Genomic DNA, 19,870 nt, shown 5'->3' with positions numbered 1-19,870 from the left:
GGAAACAGACGATGCTTTGCATAACCACTGTATTATTTTCTTCAGTATTAGGCACAATTGTATTTCCATAGATTATGGGAATCTGAGAGTGATGTGTAATCATTTTTCAAAAACTCTCAAGTCAGTGAATACAGTGATTGCTCTGGCAAAATCGTTTTATCTGAGCTCTTTTGAATCTGACGCTAGTTCCTGTATCAGCTCACGCGGGCTCTCAATAATTAACAATGCACCTATTCAGTGACGTTTCAAGGTGAATCCCAGCTAGAAATCTGTTGTGAGTACCAGGGGTTTTCGCAGCTCTACTCTTGTCCTATTTACGGGAAATGTAGGCTATTAGTTAAGTCTTGTTGTTGAACCTGTCGGTGCAGTGCGTTTGCCAGCTGTTTGTTTGTTTTAGACAACACTATTTAACAGAAAAGATCATTGGACGTGGCAGTTGCACACTTTGATAAGAAACTCGGATCTAAGGTGAGTTCGTTTCACATGCAATGTTTACGAACATACTTAGCCTATTCATTAATATAAAGTGATAGCCTAACGGTCACGTTTGTATTTAAGCGTGTTTTTAGTAGGCTACTGATCTTTAAAATACATCTATCTTCCGCGACCTTTAATCGCTTATATCTCGTATAGGTGCCTGTAGCTGTGCCAATAACAGACATCACATAGCCTAAGTGTCATGAAAGATTAAAACTGATGTTACATTAATGTAATGCATAATTTTAACGAGATTCCATTGAGATAATGCCGAGCTGTGGTCCGTGAAACAAACTGAAAGGGTCGATACGTTTAGAAAGAAAGCGCGGTCTGTATTTCGCTCTCTAAAGCACCAATCACTGACAATGGTGTTGCTTTTGGTATTATAAAGGAGACATTTCTTCCTAACTCAGAGATGATTTCTAAGAACCTGTCATATTTTGGTGTAAGAAACATACATGCGCCCATTAAGCTACATTGAGAATTGTTAGCCTACTTATAGCCTAATAATTTAAAGTTGGACAGGGTGATACTGTTAAATTGGGGAGCATATCAAATAATTTAAAGTTATCGGTTTATTATTAACTTCTACACCAATAAAATTCTTTAAATGGCAATGGAGTGCATTGTATAATACAGTGTTTACAGTAGTGCAGTGAAATTAAATTTAGCCTACTTCAGAATCTAATGTCGAAAATGAAGGCAGGAATGAAGATGAAAGACATTTTAAATATTGTTTAGGGCTATTAAAAAAAAAAAAAAAACACTAGTTTAGTGACGTTTTATTTCAGTCACAATTTTATGTTTTAAAAAATGAGCATGGACAGGAAAATTACACAATACATGTTACGCACTTAAGCAGCATTGCCTTAAAAAATCTGGGCTTTGAATGTTCTTCCCAATATTTGTGTATTGCTTGTTTTTGCTTTTAACTAAGGTATAAGAGACATCCTAAGCTTTCCATAAAAGTGTAATGTCAGGTTAAGAGTGTCCTACTATTCACCCTATGTGTGGTTAATCTTTTAACTTTGGGACCTGTATTGTGATTATCTGAAATGAGTTTATATGAGCTCATGTCTTTCTGTTGTTATGACAACATGTACGCCTTCTACATGATTCCAATCCAGTGAAAAAAAAAGTAATGTTGTCAGTAAACAAAAAAAAAAAAAAAAAAAATCATGATGTACCTGTTGATAGATTCAACTGTTCATTCTCACACTCGGCTCCAGTGGTCAACACTATCAAACCTTGTATTGTTTTTTGGCACAATATTTCAACATTTCTTTAAAGTTCTTGATATATTTTCTTCAAGCTTGATCCGACTGACGCATGGTAAAATGGCAGAAACTGGAAAAGAAGAAGTAGATGGGGGAAATGAGGTTAATGACCCACCAGAATGGGGTGAGGACGCAACAAAGGGTATGAAAAATGATGGAAAACAGATGGAAAGTCCGGTCAAGGAGAAGAGTCTTGGACTTATGAAGACGTTCAGAGCGAGTTTGAAAGCAGTCAGTCCTATGACATTGAAAAACAAAAGGTCAGAGAACACAGACAGCGACCAAAGCCAAATCTCAAATTCTCCGTTACAACCGCCGTCCTCTCCAAGTAAGTGTATCCATAATGTGATGAAAAAGTGTTGTTGTTTTTTAGTGACAATGTCTTCCCAAGGTCAAAGTTATAAGAGGAAAAGCAGAATATATGGCACTTATAGATTACTGTAAACAGTGCTGGTTTAACTTAACTTCTGGTAGGCAAAAGCAGCATTGTCTAGTAGTAGATCCTAATCATAAGGAACCATGTTAGCTTGTTAACTTGTACAACAGATAGTTGCATATAAGGCTTTTTTATTTACTTTGAATTTGCTAAAACTCCTTGCATGTTTCTCTTTTTCAGGCTTGAGCAGAGGATCTACTTCACAATCTTCATTTCAGAGTCCCAAGGCAGAAAAAGCTTCTCTTTCCAGAACTAAGTCAGGTGACTTGTCTTTGCATGTCACTAGATTCACCTCTAGACAAGTGAAATATGTCATTACAGGATGTGTTGATAGTAAATGTAGCAAACAATGCAGAAAGGCTTATTACATTATACCTTTTGGGAGATAGCCTTTACAATTATGTTTATTCCTAAAATTAATAGAACAGTCACAAGAACAAAAAATATGATCTTTATATCCTGTTTGTTCTATCATTAAGTTTTTTTTAAGATACATAAGGTACACAAAGACATTGTAAGTGTACATTTGAGATATTAGATGATCATATGTTTTCTTTGAACTATACATTTTTATTCATTAAAAGGGTCAAATTTAGGGTAAAATCATCTTTCATATAACATGGTCATGTTTTTGTTTGTTTGTTTGAGAACATGCTCAATTGAATGTTACACATAATGACATGAATCATCTCCAGTAACTGTTTATTTTATTCTCAGATTCTGCAGTTGGCATAACAGGTACATTGGCAAAGAGGGGCGCATCGATCAGGCAGAGTTTGGGTCTGACTTCTAAAAAACAGAAACAGGAACCACTTCAACCTGTCACAGAGGCCATTTTATCTGAAGAGCAGAGATCGGATAGTGTGAAGAGCATAGACAGAGTGTTGGAGCTCAGAGACACCTATACTCTGCCTGAGATACCACATGTGCCTCTGTCAGGTGAGTGTTTATCACACAAGTATTGTGTGTCCCATCTCTCTAGGTAGTTGACAAAGAATTTTTCAATATCATGACATTGTGACTGGTTAGCATGTTTTTTATACCATTTACTTGTTTTACTAAATGTATATTTCATTTGCTAAAATATAGTAGGTCAAAACAAGTTGTTCTTTACACTGTATGGGGGCTGGGGGCTACTCTTATGTTGTCTGGGTTCCTGTGAATTCAAGCAATGAATCTTCATTGATAAGAGTTCAGTTCATGTTCAGTCATGAGTCTTGAACTGATAAGAGGTCAAAAACAACAACAAAAAAGATATTCACCATATCTTATATGGTGAATAGCCTGTCACACTGCACAACACCTACCCACACTGTAGGATCATCAGAGGAATAAATTACATTTTAAAATATATTCGAAAATATTTCAAAATTTTACTGTTTTTAATGTATTTTTGTTCAAATAAATGCAGCCTAAGCATAAGAGACTTCTTTCAAAGACATTAAAAAATCTTACTCACCACAGACTTTTGAATTGTAGTGTATGCTTGTTTGTCATTTTAATGGAAAAGAAAAACAATAGTATATGGCACAGGTGAGTACTGTGCCTAAATGTTTTATTCCTGGTTTTTAGCACATCTGTTCTTTTGTAAACCTGGCTTAAAGAGGACTCAATGAATGTTATTATATATACAGTATATATATATATATATATATATATATATATATATATATATATATATATATATATATATATATATATATATATATATATATACACTACCGTTCAAAGGTTTGGGGTCAGTACGATTTTTTAATGTTTTTAAAAGAAGTATATTCTGCTCACCAAGGCTGCATTTATTTGATAAAAAACAATAAAAAAAACAGTAATATTGTGAAATATTATGACAATTTAAAATGACTGTTTTCTATTTTAATATATTTTAAACTGTAATTTATTCCTGTGATCAAAGCTGAATTTTCAGCATCATTACTCAAGTCTTCAGTGTCACATGATCCTTCAGAAATCATTCTAATATGATGATTTGATGCTCAAGAAACATTTATTATTATTATCAATGTTGAAAACAGTTGTGTACAAATTTTTTTCAAAATTCTTTGATGAATAGAAAGTTCAAAAGAACAGCATTTATTTAGTTTAACTCATACTTGATAAATAAAAGTATTGATTTATTTTATTTCTTTCCCCCAAAAATAAAATTAAAATTCTTACTGACCCCAAACTTTTGAACGGTAATGTTTAATGTTACCAAAGCTTTAGATTTCAGATAAATGCTGTTCTTTTGAACTTTCTATTCATCATAGCATCATGAAATAAAAATGTAAATAACTGTTTTCAACATTGATAGTAATCATAAATGTTTCTTGAGCGTCAAATCATCATATTAGAATGATTTCTGAAGGATCATGTGACACTGAAGACTGGAGTAATGATGCTGAAAATTCAGCTTTGATCACAGCAGGAATAAATGACACTTTACTGTATATTCACATAGAAAACAGTCATTTTAAATTGGAATAATATTTCACAATATTACTGTTTTTGTTTGTATTTTTAATCAAATAAATGCAGCCTTGGTGAGCAGAAGATACTTCTTTTAAAAACATTAAAAATCTTTCTGCCCCCAAACTTTTGAACGGTAGTGTATTTATATATATATATATATATATATATATATATATATATATATATATATATATATATATATATATATCTGTAAAGTACTTCACATATGGCAACATTCCCCTGACCACATCATAAGATTATAATCAGAATCCCTTCAATTGCTAATCTATGGTAAACAGAGCATGATTGGGACATTTTTGGAAAGCATGAGCTAATCATGTTTAGATCTAGACAGAGGATCATTCCTGATTGAAATATAATAGCTGTTGATGCAAGTGTGTTAGCTCCTGTATTATGACACAACTCATGCAGTCGTCCGTTTACTAACATTTTGCTTTTTCCCTCCTCTATTCTCCCTCTGTACTGTGTTATTTGCTGCAGTAATGGAGATTAACAAACTGATAGAGACGGAAGCTTTAGAGGATGCCTATGTGAATCTACTGTCTCTAAGTTTGGAGCTACAGCGTGAGCATCAAGCTCTAGATCAAAAAGACTGTCCCATCGAACAAGTCCATAAAGAGAAAGACCTCAGTTTGCTCTATGGCACACTAAGAAAAAAAATGTCTATCATTGTACGCAACTCCAGTACTCTGCCCTTGCGCGATAAAGAGCAGCTGGTGTATGTTGCACAAATTATCCTGGAGGAAGAGAAGAGACAGGGAGAACCAGGAGCGATGCCGGGATGGAGGGAAGCATGGAGGGATGCGGTACGAGACGGGGTTCGAGACGCTCTGAAGAAAGTTCACCTGGACAGCCGCGAGCAGAACGCTTCCTGGTTGGCAGTGCATCTGGGGCTTCTGGGTAAAGCTGTGGTGGAGGATTTGGAGAGAGTGAAGACTGAACTTCTGAGCTCATATCCAGCAGACTTTAAAGTGTTTGAAACCTATGTGTCCTGCCATCATGAGGCTGTTGGAGAGCATTTAAAGAGACTTCTGGAAAAGGTGACAGAACTGAAAGATTACTACGCTCTTCTAGATTTCATTATTCATCGCTACCCAAGGTAGGTATTTCTACCATTAGATTTTGTTTTGGTAAATACAGCTGGTCAATATCACTTACAAATCTTTTTTTAGCGCAATTTTCCTACGGACAAAATTGCGATTGTTAACTCATGATTTCTGTTCTGTCTGTGCGCACCAATCTTGCACTTCTATCTCCTCCTCAACCAGACCACCTAGAGACTTCGGGTTTTCGGCATTATGTTAAGGAAGGTCTAATCTCGGGAACGCACAAAAAAAAAAAAAAAAAACATAAAAAGATTTACTATCTCTTAGTGTTGTGATCCCATGACGTCAGAAAATTGCGCTAAAACACTCACTGAGTTTTTATTACTTTTTTTTTTTTTTTGCTGTTGTTATTGTTATTTAAGTCATGCTGTTCCAATCCTGTATTAATTACTCTTTTGATACACAAAAGTAAAAAAAATGTAAAGAATATCCTGGCCGTTTGTTCCATATAATGAAAGTGAATGGGGAACTCAAGTCTGGAAATGACAAAAATGCACCATATATGTATCATAAAAGTACACTACCATTCAAAACTTTGGGTTCAGTAGCATTTATTTATGTTTTTGAAAGAAGTCTCTTAAGCTCAACAAGGCTGCATTTATGAAATATTATGAAATATTACAATTTAAAAGAACTGTTTTTTTATTCTAATATATTTAAAAATGTAATTTTTCCTTGTGATGAAAAAGATGATTTTTAATCATCCTTACTCCAGTCTTCAGTGTCACAGAAATCATGCTGATTTGCTGCTTAAAAACATTTCTTATTATCATCAACGATGTGCTGTTCAAAAGAATGGCATTTATTTGAATTAGATATCTTTTGTAACATTATAAATGCCTTAACTGTCACATTGCTGATGGGTCCTTGCTGATGATTAATTTCTTTCAGGAAAAAAAAAAAAAATCTTACTGATAATAAAACCTTTGAACAGTAGTGTATATTAAAGGTCTGTAGGTCAAAGGTCAATTTCTGAAGCTGTGCAATACATTTTTATGACAATCTTTAGTCATTGTTCACTGGAACACCATATCCGAATTGACATCAGTGGCATTTAATCAAAGAATCATGATGTCATTGATGTCAAACCTGATGTGGATTCACATAAGCCAATCAAAAGACTGATATACTGCGTCAACCAGAGGCTCTTCATATGATCTTTCAATGTTCCAAACATCCACTTCTCAAATCGCTAAAGGTCTAGTGGTCTCAATGTGTTTATAATGACCCAAAACTTCAGTTTGATAAATAGCTCATTGTGATTTATTCCAGTCCTCTTCAGACCTTATATGGATACTTATGTGTGTACCAGTCGCTGAGATTCATTGTAAAGTTGGTTTCACAACCATACATTTAAAGGATGCGCCTTTAAGAGTTGAGAGTCACGTGTACTATGACAGATTATGAGAGTTGTGATTATAGATGTGACTGTTCTGATACTTCAAGGGTTATGATATACAGTAACTGTAACTAAAACTGTATTTAACTGCTTTTTCCATAGTGAGAAGATAATGGGAAGCTGCTCTCTTCAGCCAGAGCTGAAGGAAGATCAGAGAGTGCTTCCGCTGGACAAAGACTCCCTTAACCTGATTAAAGTTAAATACTGCAGTCGTTTACAGGTAGCATACAAGCACATCTGGCATCTGAGATAACGCTAGTAGCTAACAGTCTGAATTCAGTGTCCACTCCTGTGCTTTTAACAGGTTGACATAAGAACATCACTTGACAGAATTATTCAGTTGGAGAATGAGGAAATGTGGACAGAAAAGAGGAAACCAAACATTGAAGAGGGAATCTACAGCTCACACATTGACATGGACATCTGGACGGTGAGCCTGCACTTTCATAAGTAGCTCGCCTTCCCTCAGATTTAAATGGAAGTCAAATTATGGCAGTAATAATTATTAATAGGAAGTCCTTTGATTTCCCATTTAAATGGCCACAGTCACAGTGGAATTTGTTTACCAATAGAGGGCAGTATAGGACCTTTTTCTTAACTTATAGTGGCCCCAAAACTAATTCAAACAGTTGAGCTACGTTTAAAAATGTATTAGCGATATTACACACCAAGTGGCATTTATTTTAAAGAAAGATAATCACACTTTACTAGTAAATAATCTCACACAAAGAACTTTGTTCAGTTTTAAGTGATAAAAAATAGGTATAGTTATGAAAAAAAACAAAAACATTTTGACACTTATATGTTAAATGTTAGTGAAACAAGTTCATAGTTAAAGGGATACATCCAAATTTTCATCCAAAAATGAAAATTCTGTTAATTTAAATAAATAATGTAATTGAGCAAGCAAATCTCTTTACATGTCTTGGATTAAACTGCTCAATTCATATGGGTTCGTTTTACGGTGCCTTTTTAACCTTTTTGGATCTTCTAAGTTTTGGTTACCTGTAGCTTTAGCTTTTTAACTTAGCTGTAGCTTTTCTATCCCTCCACTGTACTTTCAGTGGAGGGACAGAAAAACATTAAACTTATAAGGTCTTGTATGTTTGGAACAACATGAGAGTGAGTCAATAATGTCAGCATTTTGCATTTTGAGTAATGTGCTAAACTATGCTACATATTATATGTTATAATATATATTGTTCTATAATTATAAATTCTAGCATCATTTGTTTGCAAATGCCACTTGGTGTAAAAAATTTTTTTTCCTAACTTTTAAGTGGTTTAAGTGTCCAAATGTTTTTGGGCTCACTGTAATTATTAAAAAAGCACAAAAGAAAAAAAACACATTTATGTTTTCTTTCCCAGAATATTAAAGGGCATGTACAAGGATCCAAAAGAATTGATGTGAACCTTGAGCAGAAGGTTGTCCGATCCTGTTTGGAGGAACTGAAGACCTTTCCGAAAAGGTTTGTGATAAAGAATTAACATGCTAACTGAAAGTACATTTTGAAAGTAAGCTCTGAAAGCCTCTGTAGTATATATTTTATGTGCAGAAAAACTGATTTTAAAAAATTTCACTTAATATCGTTATATCTTTATTTGCTGATTTGCCAGTTATTATTGGATTAAAAAAGGTTACCATAGTGTCATTCTGTGTCAACTCATCCAGAAGTCCCTGACTGAAATGTCGATTTAAAAAAAAATAAATTGAGCCAGAATACAGGGGGTTAAAATGACTATAGAAAGATGGCAGCATCGGTAGGTCTATTAGTTAAAGTGGGAAACAGCACTTTTTGTGTTGTGTTGTATTTTTTATAACTTTGGGCAAAAATCACAGAAAGTGCTTTTTCCTATTTTTGAACTGTCTGGCATATAAAGAAACAAAGATTGCTAAAGTCAACATATTTAACTAATAGACCTACCAATCTCTGTGTAAAAATAAAAATGATGCTGTCACCTTTGTATAGTCATTTTTACCCCCATGTAATCTGGCTCCAAAATCTCCAAATGCTCTTTCTATTCATGTGGCTTTCTCATAGACTTGATTAAAACCACATCCCATTAAATGCATTCCCATATTTAACACATTCTCTCAATGATAACTGACAAATCATGTTATCTTTGATAAACATTTTTATTTTTATTTCTCGGGATCACTGCCTTTCGTTATTTGTCTCTGAAGGTTTGAGTCAGCGTTTGTTGAGTGGAGCAGTCCTCTGTCTAACTCATCTCTCTGGGCAGAGTATCACATCAGCTACATCAACAGCTTTAGTGCCCTAAAGTAGGTCATTTACACAACATACAACCCAAAAGTAAATTGTAATTTTCATTGAATCAATTTTTACACACGTGTTTGAGAGGAGTATAAATAATATATAACTTTATAAGTCTAGTTTCAAATTTAATATTATCTCTTCAGAAAGATTATGTGAATACAAAGCCAAGGGTTGGAGAAAGCTATTCGTTTACTTTCACATTCATCTCAATGGCAGAATGTTCATTCCAGCTTTTTGATCCTGTCATCATTTTAAGACAAAGAAGAAGCCTTAAATGCCATTAAGCCATGAAAAAAACTAATAATAACACATAACAGTATCACGTGATTTCCAGGAATTCATGCTGCATAGAGGCAGCCAGGGAGCTGGCAGGGGAAGTCCCTGCCACTGGGGAACGTTAATTGCCATAGTCATGGAAACCCCTAGATGTGTGTGGCTAAAACTTAAACCACTAAAAGTCATTTTAGTTCTAACTAAAAAATATATATAAAATTAAGAGATTTTAGATAGAAATTAGTTATTGATGATTTCTTAAATATTATAAAGCAGAAAATACTGTATCAAGGTGTTCATTATTATGACCTAAATTCATCCTCTTGTGTGCTTTGTTGTTAGCTGAAAAGGCAACCAGAATCCCTTAAGCTTATAAGATGTAACCCAATCCGTTTGTCAAATGTTTAAAAGTTTGGGGTCAGTAAGTTTTTTTATAAATAAATACTTGTATTTAGCAAGGATGCATGAAGTTGATCAAAAGTGACAGTAAAGTCTTTTTACCAAAAAAAAATGTATTTGACCACTTTTTAAAATTATTACCAAAAAATACATGTTGTTCTATTGAACTTTGTATCCAGCAGAGAATCCGGAAAAAAAAGCATAATAGAATGATTTCTGAAGGATCATGTGACATCATGTAACTGGAGTAATGATGCTGAAAATTCAGCATTGCCATCACTGGAATAAATTACAATTTAAAATATATTAATATAGAAAACAGTTAAAGTTCTAATAAAAATCACAATACTACTGTATTTTAAATGTAGCCTTGATGAGCATAAGAGACTTCAAAAACTACAAAATCTCAGACCCCAAACTTTGAGCAATAGTGTATATCAGCGTACACCAACGAGTTGTCAATAATTTATTTCTGATCAGATGTATTTGTATGTATTTAATGTATGTGAACTAAATTATCTCAAAGATAAGCATTGGTCTTAGTATTATACTATTAAACTATTGTGATTTTTTTATGCACTAAAAAGGTTTCTGAGAGCCTAAATCACTAGCTACGTTTCCATTCACCTATTTTTCTGCACATTATGGGATATCACGTAAACACACAACATGTAAACTCCAAGATGTGAATAAATAAAATAAAATACTTATGCGCTCTATTAAGGCAGATTCATTTTTTATCTGATAAGAAAACATGCGCATGAACTACAATGGAAACACATTTACTGAATAAATCCCTTTATGTGAAACAAAAAACTCACGTGACTGCCTCAACAGTGGATGTGATTTGATAACTGGACTAACCAGCGGATCAGTTTCATTGCACAGCATCTCAAATATTGGTTTGATCATTCCGAAATGCCTGAGCCAAAGTCTGCCATCAGAATGATTTGGTTTAATGACCTCCCAGAATGCAGGATAAAAGAGACACAGAGGCTTCTTCGATTTCAGCAGCTTCTATTTTTATTACAGATGTTTTGCGCCAATTACCCAGGAAGTCACGATTTTGTTCTCTTGAACACATGGGATGGAATGCTTTATTCACAAGTGTTTTATGCAATATTCCAATTTTGTGCACAAGATAAATTCACAACTTTGGATGGAAACATAGCTAATGTAGCAAGATAGATTAGAAAATGTTCTTATGTGGGTGTAAAGAGCAAAATACAAACTGCATACAGTCAAAACCCACATTTTATAAACTTTTTAGATTGTTCTCTTTTGGACAGTTGACATTACGAGTGCTGAAAAGCAATTATAATTTCAATAATTTCAATATTTTTTCTCCAGAGAGCACATGGAGAGCTTTAAGGACAGCTGCCCGATTCCGCTAGAGCTGGTTCGCAGGGAAATAGATGGACTGACCACCAAATTGAGTCAATCTGTGCTGGAGCGCTTCAAAACGGATGTCAAGGTGTGAGCTTCTGAACCACACATTGTTAACAATACTTGTTAAACAATGGCAATAGTTTGAGATACACACCAGATAAATTTAAGAACCATTCAGACAACAGGCAAACTGACTTGATGTTGACCTTCTATGAACTACTTGTTTATTTTAATACAAACATTAATATAAAACTCTATATTGTGCAGAATTCTAAAAGTAGGTAAATACATAACTGAATTAAGTCATAGTGTCTGTGAATATGCATCTGGAATTTAATAATTCATTGAATGTCTATTTTTGATAGTTGAGAGAGTGAATATTAAGAGCTTCTGTTTGTAGCCTTTCCTCAGGAGACAAATGACAGGAAAATGGTTTTCATTTGATGAAGACTTTTCACAGCTGATCGAAAGAACCAAGAGTCTTTCTGAACAGACCAAATACATGAGCCCAAAACCTAAACAGGTGAGACTTCCACTGTGCCACAGCTCTCGTCACATTAGTGAACTGTTTACACTGCCCGTCAATTTGTATTTATTGTAAAATCTCTCTTTTCTCGGCTTTCTCCTGTTTATGCATCTTTAGGTCTTTGTGAATGAAGTTCACATTTTTGTGGTGAAAGAATATGTTTCTCAGCTGATGAAGAATAACTACTCGTGCAAAAACAGGAAGAATGAGATGGCTGCCACTAAGATCGCAAATCAGTGGGAGGAACTGAAGGAGATTTTCCAAGAAATGGTACAATCCCCGTAATGCAACTTTAAAAACCAGTGCTTTTTAATGTCCAATATATATTCAATAATTTTATCCCTTAAAATAATTTCTTCATGCTTTAAAATAGCTAGAATATAACTCTACACCCTTGCTTCATTTAATGTATGCAGACCCATGAATATGCAAATTATACCCGCCTCCACTCAATCCCAGCTCGCTGACTACCTGAACCACTCGGTCAACTTTACTGTAGTAAACGCTTCATGGTGGCAAGTGTAAATACTGGTTTAATTCAGCCATATACTGTATGTTTGAACCAGAAACTGATTCAGAAGAAGTGGAAGGGTGAATTATACAGGCTTGTCTAAAGTCGATGTATCAGAATGGTAATGCATTTTATGTATTGCTCTCTTCTTTCGGACATAACGGTAATTGATATGATTAGCTTTTGGCTTGACTACGTTTTCAAACAGCTAATAATGTGTTGCTAATGTTACACAAACCATGTTTCAGACAGCTGGCTTCTAAACATCAGTATCATAAGAAATGCTTTGAATAATTTAAAAAGGCATATAGTTCATCATAACATCGTAATATACATCATATACATAATTCTCCCACTATAAATGTACCCGATTTTTCATATCATCAGAAAAATATACTCAGCAATGGTTTTGACTGATAAATTTGCACATGGTTTGTCTTAAAAAAGAAATAAAAACACCACATAGACATATAAAAACAACATTAAAAACTTGATTTTTGCTACAAAGGGTTTTTAAAACATGCTAACATATTCCTTCCTGCATCATTCTCTGTATAGAATTCGACCTCAGAATGGCTCCATCCAGTCGGGGACCAGCTGAGCAAGATCATTGGGTGCAGAAAAAGTGATGTAAAACATAACCTACAGCCACTGGTTGAAAACTATCCAGACTTCAGGTGCGAGTCATATTATGTGCTGCAGATAACGTTTACAATTTAACAAACTATCATTTTTCTTTGATTCAACGAATGTTTCGCCCATTCCAGAAGGAGCCATCTCTCAGCTGTGCTGTACTTCCGAGGAATTATAAGAGGCAGGGAAAGACATATTATACTACAGCGACTGGCAGAGCTGAAAGAGAGCATTGGGAATGCTGGGAATAAAGAGCATGCTCTCTTTAATCAGATTGAAGCAGCAGTTAACACAGACTGCCTGCCTGGTACAACGTTCTCCTGTCTGTCCTTCATCATGCCAAACAGCTAATCCAAAGAAACACACTTCATTTGATTTGAAGTGGGAATAATGATTGCCCTGTTTGATAGCGACAGTATGCCTTAAAATATGAGCGATAAGGAATGTTTTCCTGCCTTTGTGAATAATTTATAGTCTTGTATTCTAACAAGATGATTTGGTAAATGTCTTTCACTATTATCATGTGGAATTTTGTGGAATCATTGTGGATGACACTTTAAATCTAATCAGATCATATTAAATGCATTGTTTAAAAAAAAAGAAAAAAAAAAAGGCATTGGCGATGATAATGTGATATTTGTGTATTCCACATCTTAGTTGAGAAACTTTCTCATAAGTGCATGCCGGTAGTGTTTTTTAATAGTCCTACACAAACAATTAAAAGCTCAAACTCAGATCAGGTTAAACTGTTTTATTGTATTTCTTCTTAAACATGCATCTCCATTTTTAAAGGGGCTGTGTAGTTTTTCTGCTAAAATGAATCCTTTTTTTAATTGCCTGTGTGTGAAGGGGTTGTAGTCTCACATTAAAATTATCCACTTGGCGGGTTTTGCTATTACCTCTGAAAGCAAGTATTCCTATTTCTATGTGAAGGCTCCGGGTCGGATTTACCGCGAAATCCAGTGACGTGACAGACCTGCATGCGCGCTCCCGAGCCTCTCGCCTCGTCTACTGACTTTGCACTCAACAGCGACAACACTGCAACTTATGACATGGAGTCTGCTAACACTAAGAAACGACCTGCTCCCAGCACAACACAGACTCCACTCCAACACAAACTCCACATAATGATAAAAAACAAAAAAAAAGTTTTATCTGCTGAAGCTCGTCCGGCCAGACGTGAATCGGATCAACTTCGGACGAAAACACGGATCAACATCCGAGTGCTTGCTCATGAGTTTGAGCACGCGCACGAGCACTCGCTTGTAACCTTATTGTTTGCAATCTGAAACATCACCGCTAGAGGCCGCTGAAAACTACATATAGCCCCTTTAACCACTGTTATTAGAAAATTAACTTTTGAATTTCAAACTTTGACATGTAACTTTTGGCCCTCTAGCGGCCGAAGCATACAACTGCATGTCTCTTGCGAAGGAAAATTGTTTTGTTATTATGTAGTGAGTTGTGCTTTGACTCCGTTGTTCTGCGCGGATGAATCTGATGTCTTGAAGAGCACAGGTGATGATGATGATGATGATGATCATCATTTCAGTGCGAATTGGAATGACACTAATGACATCAAACTCCCAAATCTCTAATATCACTTTTGTTTGATTTGTTGAAAAGTCGCTTTAAATAACATTACAAAAGTGTGGCAATGCTGACAACAATTGCTCTTTATATAAGATAAGGTAAACAAACAGAACACTATTATAACTTGGTTAGAGGGCTATTTAGGCCTTTATGGCAAATATAGCAAAGTGGTGACTGGTTTACAGCGATTGGTATTGTTACCAATAAACATTATTTTGTGAAACGAATCAATGTGCAGTAAATGTGATGTTGTGCTAAATAAACGTATTTACGAAAAGCTACTAAATCCAGACAGCTCTAGGCCTAACTGCACTGATTACCGTCGTGATTAAGGGTAGGCCTAAGGAAAAAAAAGTTTTGGAAGATCACTCGCTCCTTAATTGGTTAATGTGTATCTAAAATGTCACTAGGCTGCTAAAGCATAAATTCCCCTATGCTATGATGTATGCTCATGGCTGGCAAACTGAAGGTCGTTTATCGAATCCTCACAAGTAGACGGTCATGTGTTAACACCATCAAATATTGAAGACAATATCCTTTTAAATTGGAAGTAGGTGGATTTTTGGAAGCATCTCATATCTGTTGATTGATGTTTTTCTCATTTATTAAAGCAGCTCCACACCCCATCCGTTGGTGACTGAAATCTAGCAGGGCATAATATTATTTCAGTTTTATCATCTGTTTCAGCTGTTTCTTCAGCTGCTCACCCACAGTCTCTCTGCACTCTTAGAATAGCCAGACCAAAGTCGGATATCATGTCAACTCAAAGAAAATAACGGTAACCCACATGCTAATGCTGATCTATAGGCTACAAACAAAAATAACATGATCAACTTTTTAAACTCAAGAGAGACATGAACCCAAGAACAGTATACAACATGATATGTGTAACTATTCTGCTATGCTGAAATAACGGAAATAACCAAATTATGAAACATATAAAAACACCAGGAGGTCAGGATGTGGCTTTGTGGTAACATGGTTCCCCGTACTACTAGTGCACAACGAAATTTAAAAAGCAAACATAAGTTCACAACACAACAGAAAATGAACAACACAACATAAAATACACAACACAACAGAAAATGTACAACACAATGAAATCACAATGGAAATTCTCCCGACCACTAGAGGGCTCTTGGAGCGCGGTAAAGTTAGTTTTCCTTGCCATTGTTCTATAGCACAGGTGTCAAACTCAGTTCCTGGAGGGCCACAGCCCTGTGCTGCGTTCCAGTCCACTTTTAGACACGCACTTGCGAACTTCCCTAAGCACTTCCCCTTGGGGGAATCCCTGCCGCCATTTTGAAGTGCGTTCCACTTCGTGAAGTGGACGAGGGAAGTTTATATGGACAAACCCTCGTTCCCTCGATTTTGACCGAGGGAGCGAGTCTGCTTCAAATGTACACTTCAGGCACCTATATGTCCCACAATGCAGTACGATTGTGACGTCACCACATATATCGTCTAATCACCACCACATCAGACAACTCTATGATATATTAATTATAATTTTTTAAATGTAAAACAACCCAAACACACCTATAAACATTTGGATGCTGCATTAAACAAATTCTTAAAGGGAAAAAAAATGTAAATAATAAATCAACCCCACAGCTGATTCCAAGTGATCAAGGGCTTAGGACGTTCCAATTCAGCCCATTGCAGTTTCCGCCAGTAGTGGGCACTCGCAATGACGTACATCTGAGTGAACGAGATGGAGGGAAGTTAGCGAGTGAAGGGCATGACAATTTTGGACTGGAACGCAGCACTGGTTCCAACTCTGGTTCAACACAGGACACACACCTGCAGTTTTCAAATAAGCCTGAAGGACTTGATTAGCTGATCAGGTGCTTAATTACGGTTGAAGCTAAACTCTGCAGGGCTGTGGCCCTCCAGGAACTGAGTTTGACAGTCGGCAGTCTTAATATATCAATACCACGATTAGTTTTAACAGACTGTAACCACTGTATATCGACATAAAATATTACTTCAAAATCACCTACATGAATTATAGCTGCGTATTTAAACTCTAGAATGCTTTGATGCGCTACCACCTATGGCTACCGCAGTGCATGATCCCTAAGGGAACATCTGGCAATTCCAACAAGAGGTTAAAATGTATAATTTATTATAATATAATTTGATAAATAAAAATAAAAACCATTTGGTGAATTGCAGAATTACAGGAAGGTATTGGCACAGTTTCACCCGTAATAAGTCAGTCTGGTCACTAGGAACTGTAAGCTTGCGCTTGATTGGCCCAAAGTCCGGCATCCGACCAGCGTGGAAGGTCTTTACGTGTTACTGTCTTTTCTCTTGGCAAAGTATTTTTTGATTAAATGCAATACATTTTTTCATATGTATTTTCTCGTTATTTCATATGACTCCATAAATGAAAAGGTTTTAATGATATCTGTGCATTATTAAATGTGAGCGAATGTTTGACTATTCTTTTTAACTCTTTAATAAAAATAATGTCAATGTCAGTTAGAATAATCAAATGTAACAATTTATTATGTCAGGTAAATGTATCATGCCAATTTCATAATCAATTCAAAGATAATCGATACAAAACATCAAATGCTCTGGAATAAAGAGAAGAGATGTGAACCCAACATTATACATGAAGCTGAGAGTCTTACTCTCAGCCTCACGGGCTAATTTGAAATACTGAAAGGCCCCGATCTTCTCGTCGCATTTCCTTATATAGACAGAAACTTCTTTCACATGGAAACATCTGCTAACAATGGGAATTTACATTCAGAGTTCAGAGTTGACACCTTTTGGGGGTAGGAGACCATTTGTCTAGAGACCACCTTCCTTTGTGTGCCAGCTATCTCTAAACTCCTAAAAACCTAATTACCTTATGTTTTACTTATTTGGAAATGAGACATTTGTACCAGTCGTACTGAGACAAATGATACCAAAAATGTACAATACTCGATGATAATCATTCACATTAAAACTATGTATTTTCTTGGGTGAATTCAGGTGATCTGCGTATGAGAGACAGGGGGTGAGGGATGAGGGAATGAAATTTAGATTAGGATGACTCGGAGGTGAGACTTTTCCATTCTCAAATGGTGAGTTCAAATGGTAATTTCCAGCAAGATCCTGTTTTCTCAGGGTCTGGTCGCTCCTTAACCAGACTGTCCGGCATTTTCTAATTTCTCAAGTCTTAGAGAACCTACCACAAGCTTTGGGACATGAAAAAAAAAAAACCTTTAGGTGAATTACATTAGGCCTAATGTTTTTATAAAAAAGAAATTGTGTACTGTGCATACAGGGAGATATTGGCAAAATTTCACCTGTTGTAAGTCAGTCTGGTTAATAGGAATTACAACCTTTGCAACATGATAAAAAATAAAAAAACTTTTATATTACAGAAATTTCCTAAAAAATAATTGTTCACTGTAAATGCATGAGGGGAGGTTTTGGAAAAAAGTCACCTGTAGTAAGCCAGTCTACTACCAATACAATCAAGCTTTGGATTTTGAACATATCTGTTTTTGAATGTTGAAAGTAATTTGAATTAATACAAATTATACGTTTTAATAACTTGGAGGAATTGGCAGACATTCCCTTAGTGATCGTCCGGGATGCGATTTTGATTTTGAATTAACAAATGTCGATATACAATGGTTAGCTACACACTGTTAAAACTAATCGTGGTGTTGATATATTTTTTAGACTGCTGACTCTATAGAACAGTGGCAAGGAAAACTAACTTTATCGCGCTCCGAGAGCCCTCTAGTGGTCAGGAGCATTTCCGTTGTGCTGCGGCTTTATTTCGTTGTTGTACATTTTCGGTTGTGTTGTGGCTCATTTACGGTGGCCGAGAGAGCTCAACACGCAGCAACTGAAGAAAACACATGCAAATAGAAAAACACCAGCAAATTAAGAAAACATCTTTATCAGTTTCACAACACATGTGCACTCCAAATACTCACAACACAAGCAAATACAGACACGCACTGCAAAAGTTCACAACACAACCAAATACAGAAACGCGCAAACAGAAATGTTTCCAGGGGACCCCAATAAGTGACGAACCCGGCTGGGACATGCTTATTGCTTGTGAGCATCCCTATGCCCTACTCCCTTCGAAGGGCAGACAGCAGAGCCCTTGAAGCTAATCGGAAGGGAGAATGTTTTCTTTCTCCCTTCAGCAAATGCATTCCAAACAGTTTGTTTGCATCCCAACACTTGCTGAAGGGAGAAAGAAAAGGTAATTTCCTCATTATTTTCACCTGGGATGTTCCCATGACAAAGCAGCACAGTGTTCATCAGCTGAATAGCTGTTATTACCAGAAATGTCTTATTATTGCTGTTAATAAACTATTGCAAATATACATTTTATACGAAAAAAAGTTTTTAAAATATGCGTTATATATCTGTGTGAGTATCTCAACTTTAAAACTTGCCTTTTCATCTTTGGACCCTGCATTACCTAACATTTCTTATGAAACTTATTTAAACATAGCATGACAATGTGTACAATGTAACTGATGTATAGATTAATATCTCACTCTCATGTTCTTTTTTTTTTTTTTTTTTGTAGTTTTCAGCTCATTGTTAACTCTTATTTTCTCATTTGTATTCTGACGACATTGAACATATTAATACATTTTGTACAAAGTTATATGTCATAAACATGCCAGCTCTGTACATTTTGCACAAAAGTTTAAAAAAATTAAATAAAAAGAGTAGACTTTGAGCTGTAAACATGTCTCAGCCGGGTTCGTCACTTATTGGGGTCCCCTGGAAACATTTCCGTTGTGTTCTGTTCTATATGCAGCGCTTTTCTCTGTATTTGGTTTTGTTGTGAACTTTTGCAGAGCGTTTCTGTATTTGGTTGTGTTGTGAGTATTTGGAGCACACATGTGTTGTAAAACTGATGAAGATGTTTTCATAATTTGCAGGTGTTTTTTTCTATTTTCATGTGTTTTCTTCAGTTGCAGCGCGTTGAGCACTCTCGGCCACCGTACTCATTTCCGTTGTGTTGTGGATTCATTTCGTTGTGTTGTGAACTTTTGTTTGCTTTTTAAAACTCGTTGTGTTTTGCACTACTGGGCCACCGTACCC

The 19,870-nt window shown here is 35.6% G+C and overlaps 1 protein-coding gene across 2 annotated transcripts; it reads left to right on the top strand.

Moving 5' to 3' along the window:
• The first annotated feature begins 216 nt into the window (after positions 1-216).
• On the top strand, positions 217-14,095 carry exoc3l4 (exocyst complex component 3-like 4). Of its 2 annotated transcripts, none has more exons than XM_079855791.1 (14): positions 217-468; positions 1,790-2,082; positions 2,371-2,451; positions 2,908-3,129; positions 5,158-5,776; positions 7,285-7,402; positions 7,487-7,612; positions 8,551-8,651; positions 9,368-9,466; positions 11,484-11,607; positions 11,923-12,045; positions 12,166-12,318; positions 13,118-13,236; positions 13,327-14,095. In XM_079855791.1, exons 2-14 carry the CDS (start codon positions 1,815-1,817, stop codon positions 13,541-13,543), a joined length of 2,370 nt encoding a protein of 789 aa, XP_079711917.1. In that variant the 5' UTR covers positions 217-468; positions 1,790-1,814; the 3' UTR covers positions 13,544-14,095. The 2 variants fall into 2 exon arrangements, with proteins under 2 accessions (XP_079711917.1, XP_079711918.1); XM_079855792.1 differs by having other exon boundaries at positions 236-274.
• The last annotated feature ends 5,775 nt before the right edge of the window (positions 14,096-19,870 follow it).

Source organism: Squalius cephalus, assembly GCF_949319135.1.
Source record: "Squalius cephalus genome assembly, chromosome: 21".
NCBI classification, from domain to species: Eukaryota; Metazoa; Chordata; class Actinopteri; order Cypriniformes; family Leuciscidae; genus Squalius; species Squalius cephalus.
The sequence above is the reverse complement of the archived record's forward strand: the minus strand, read 5'-3'. Positions and strand labels throughout refer to the sequence as shown.

Excerpts from the sequence above, each read along its gene's own strand:
- exoc3l4 (XM_079855791.1), top strand. The coding sequence starts at position 1,815 with ATGGCAGAAACTGGAAAAGAAGAAGTAGATGGGGGAAATGAGGTTAAT. Across the intron at positions 2,083-2,370 it reads ACAACCGCCGTCCTCTCCAA|GCTTGAGCAGAGGATCTACT; the intron begins GTAAGTGTATCC and ends TCTCTTTTTCAG. Across the intron at positions 2,452-2,907 it reads TCTTTCCAGAACTAAGTCAG|ATTCTGCAGTTGGCATAACA; the intron begins GTGACTTGTCTT and ends TTTTATTCTCAG.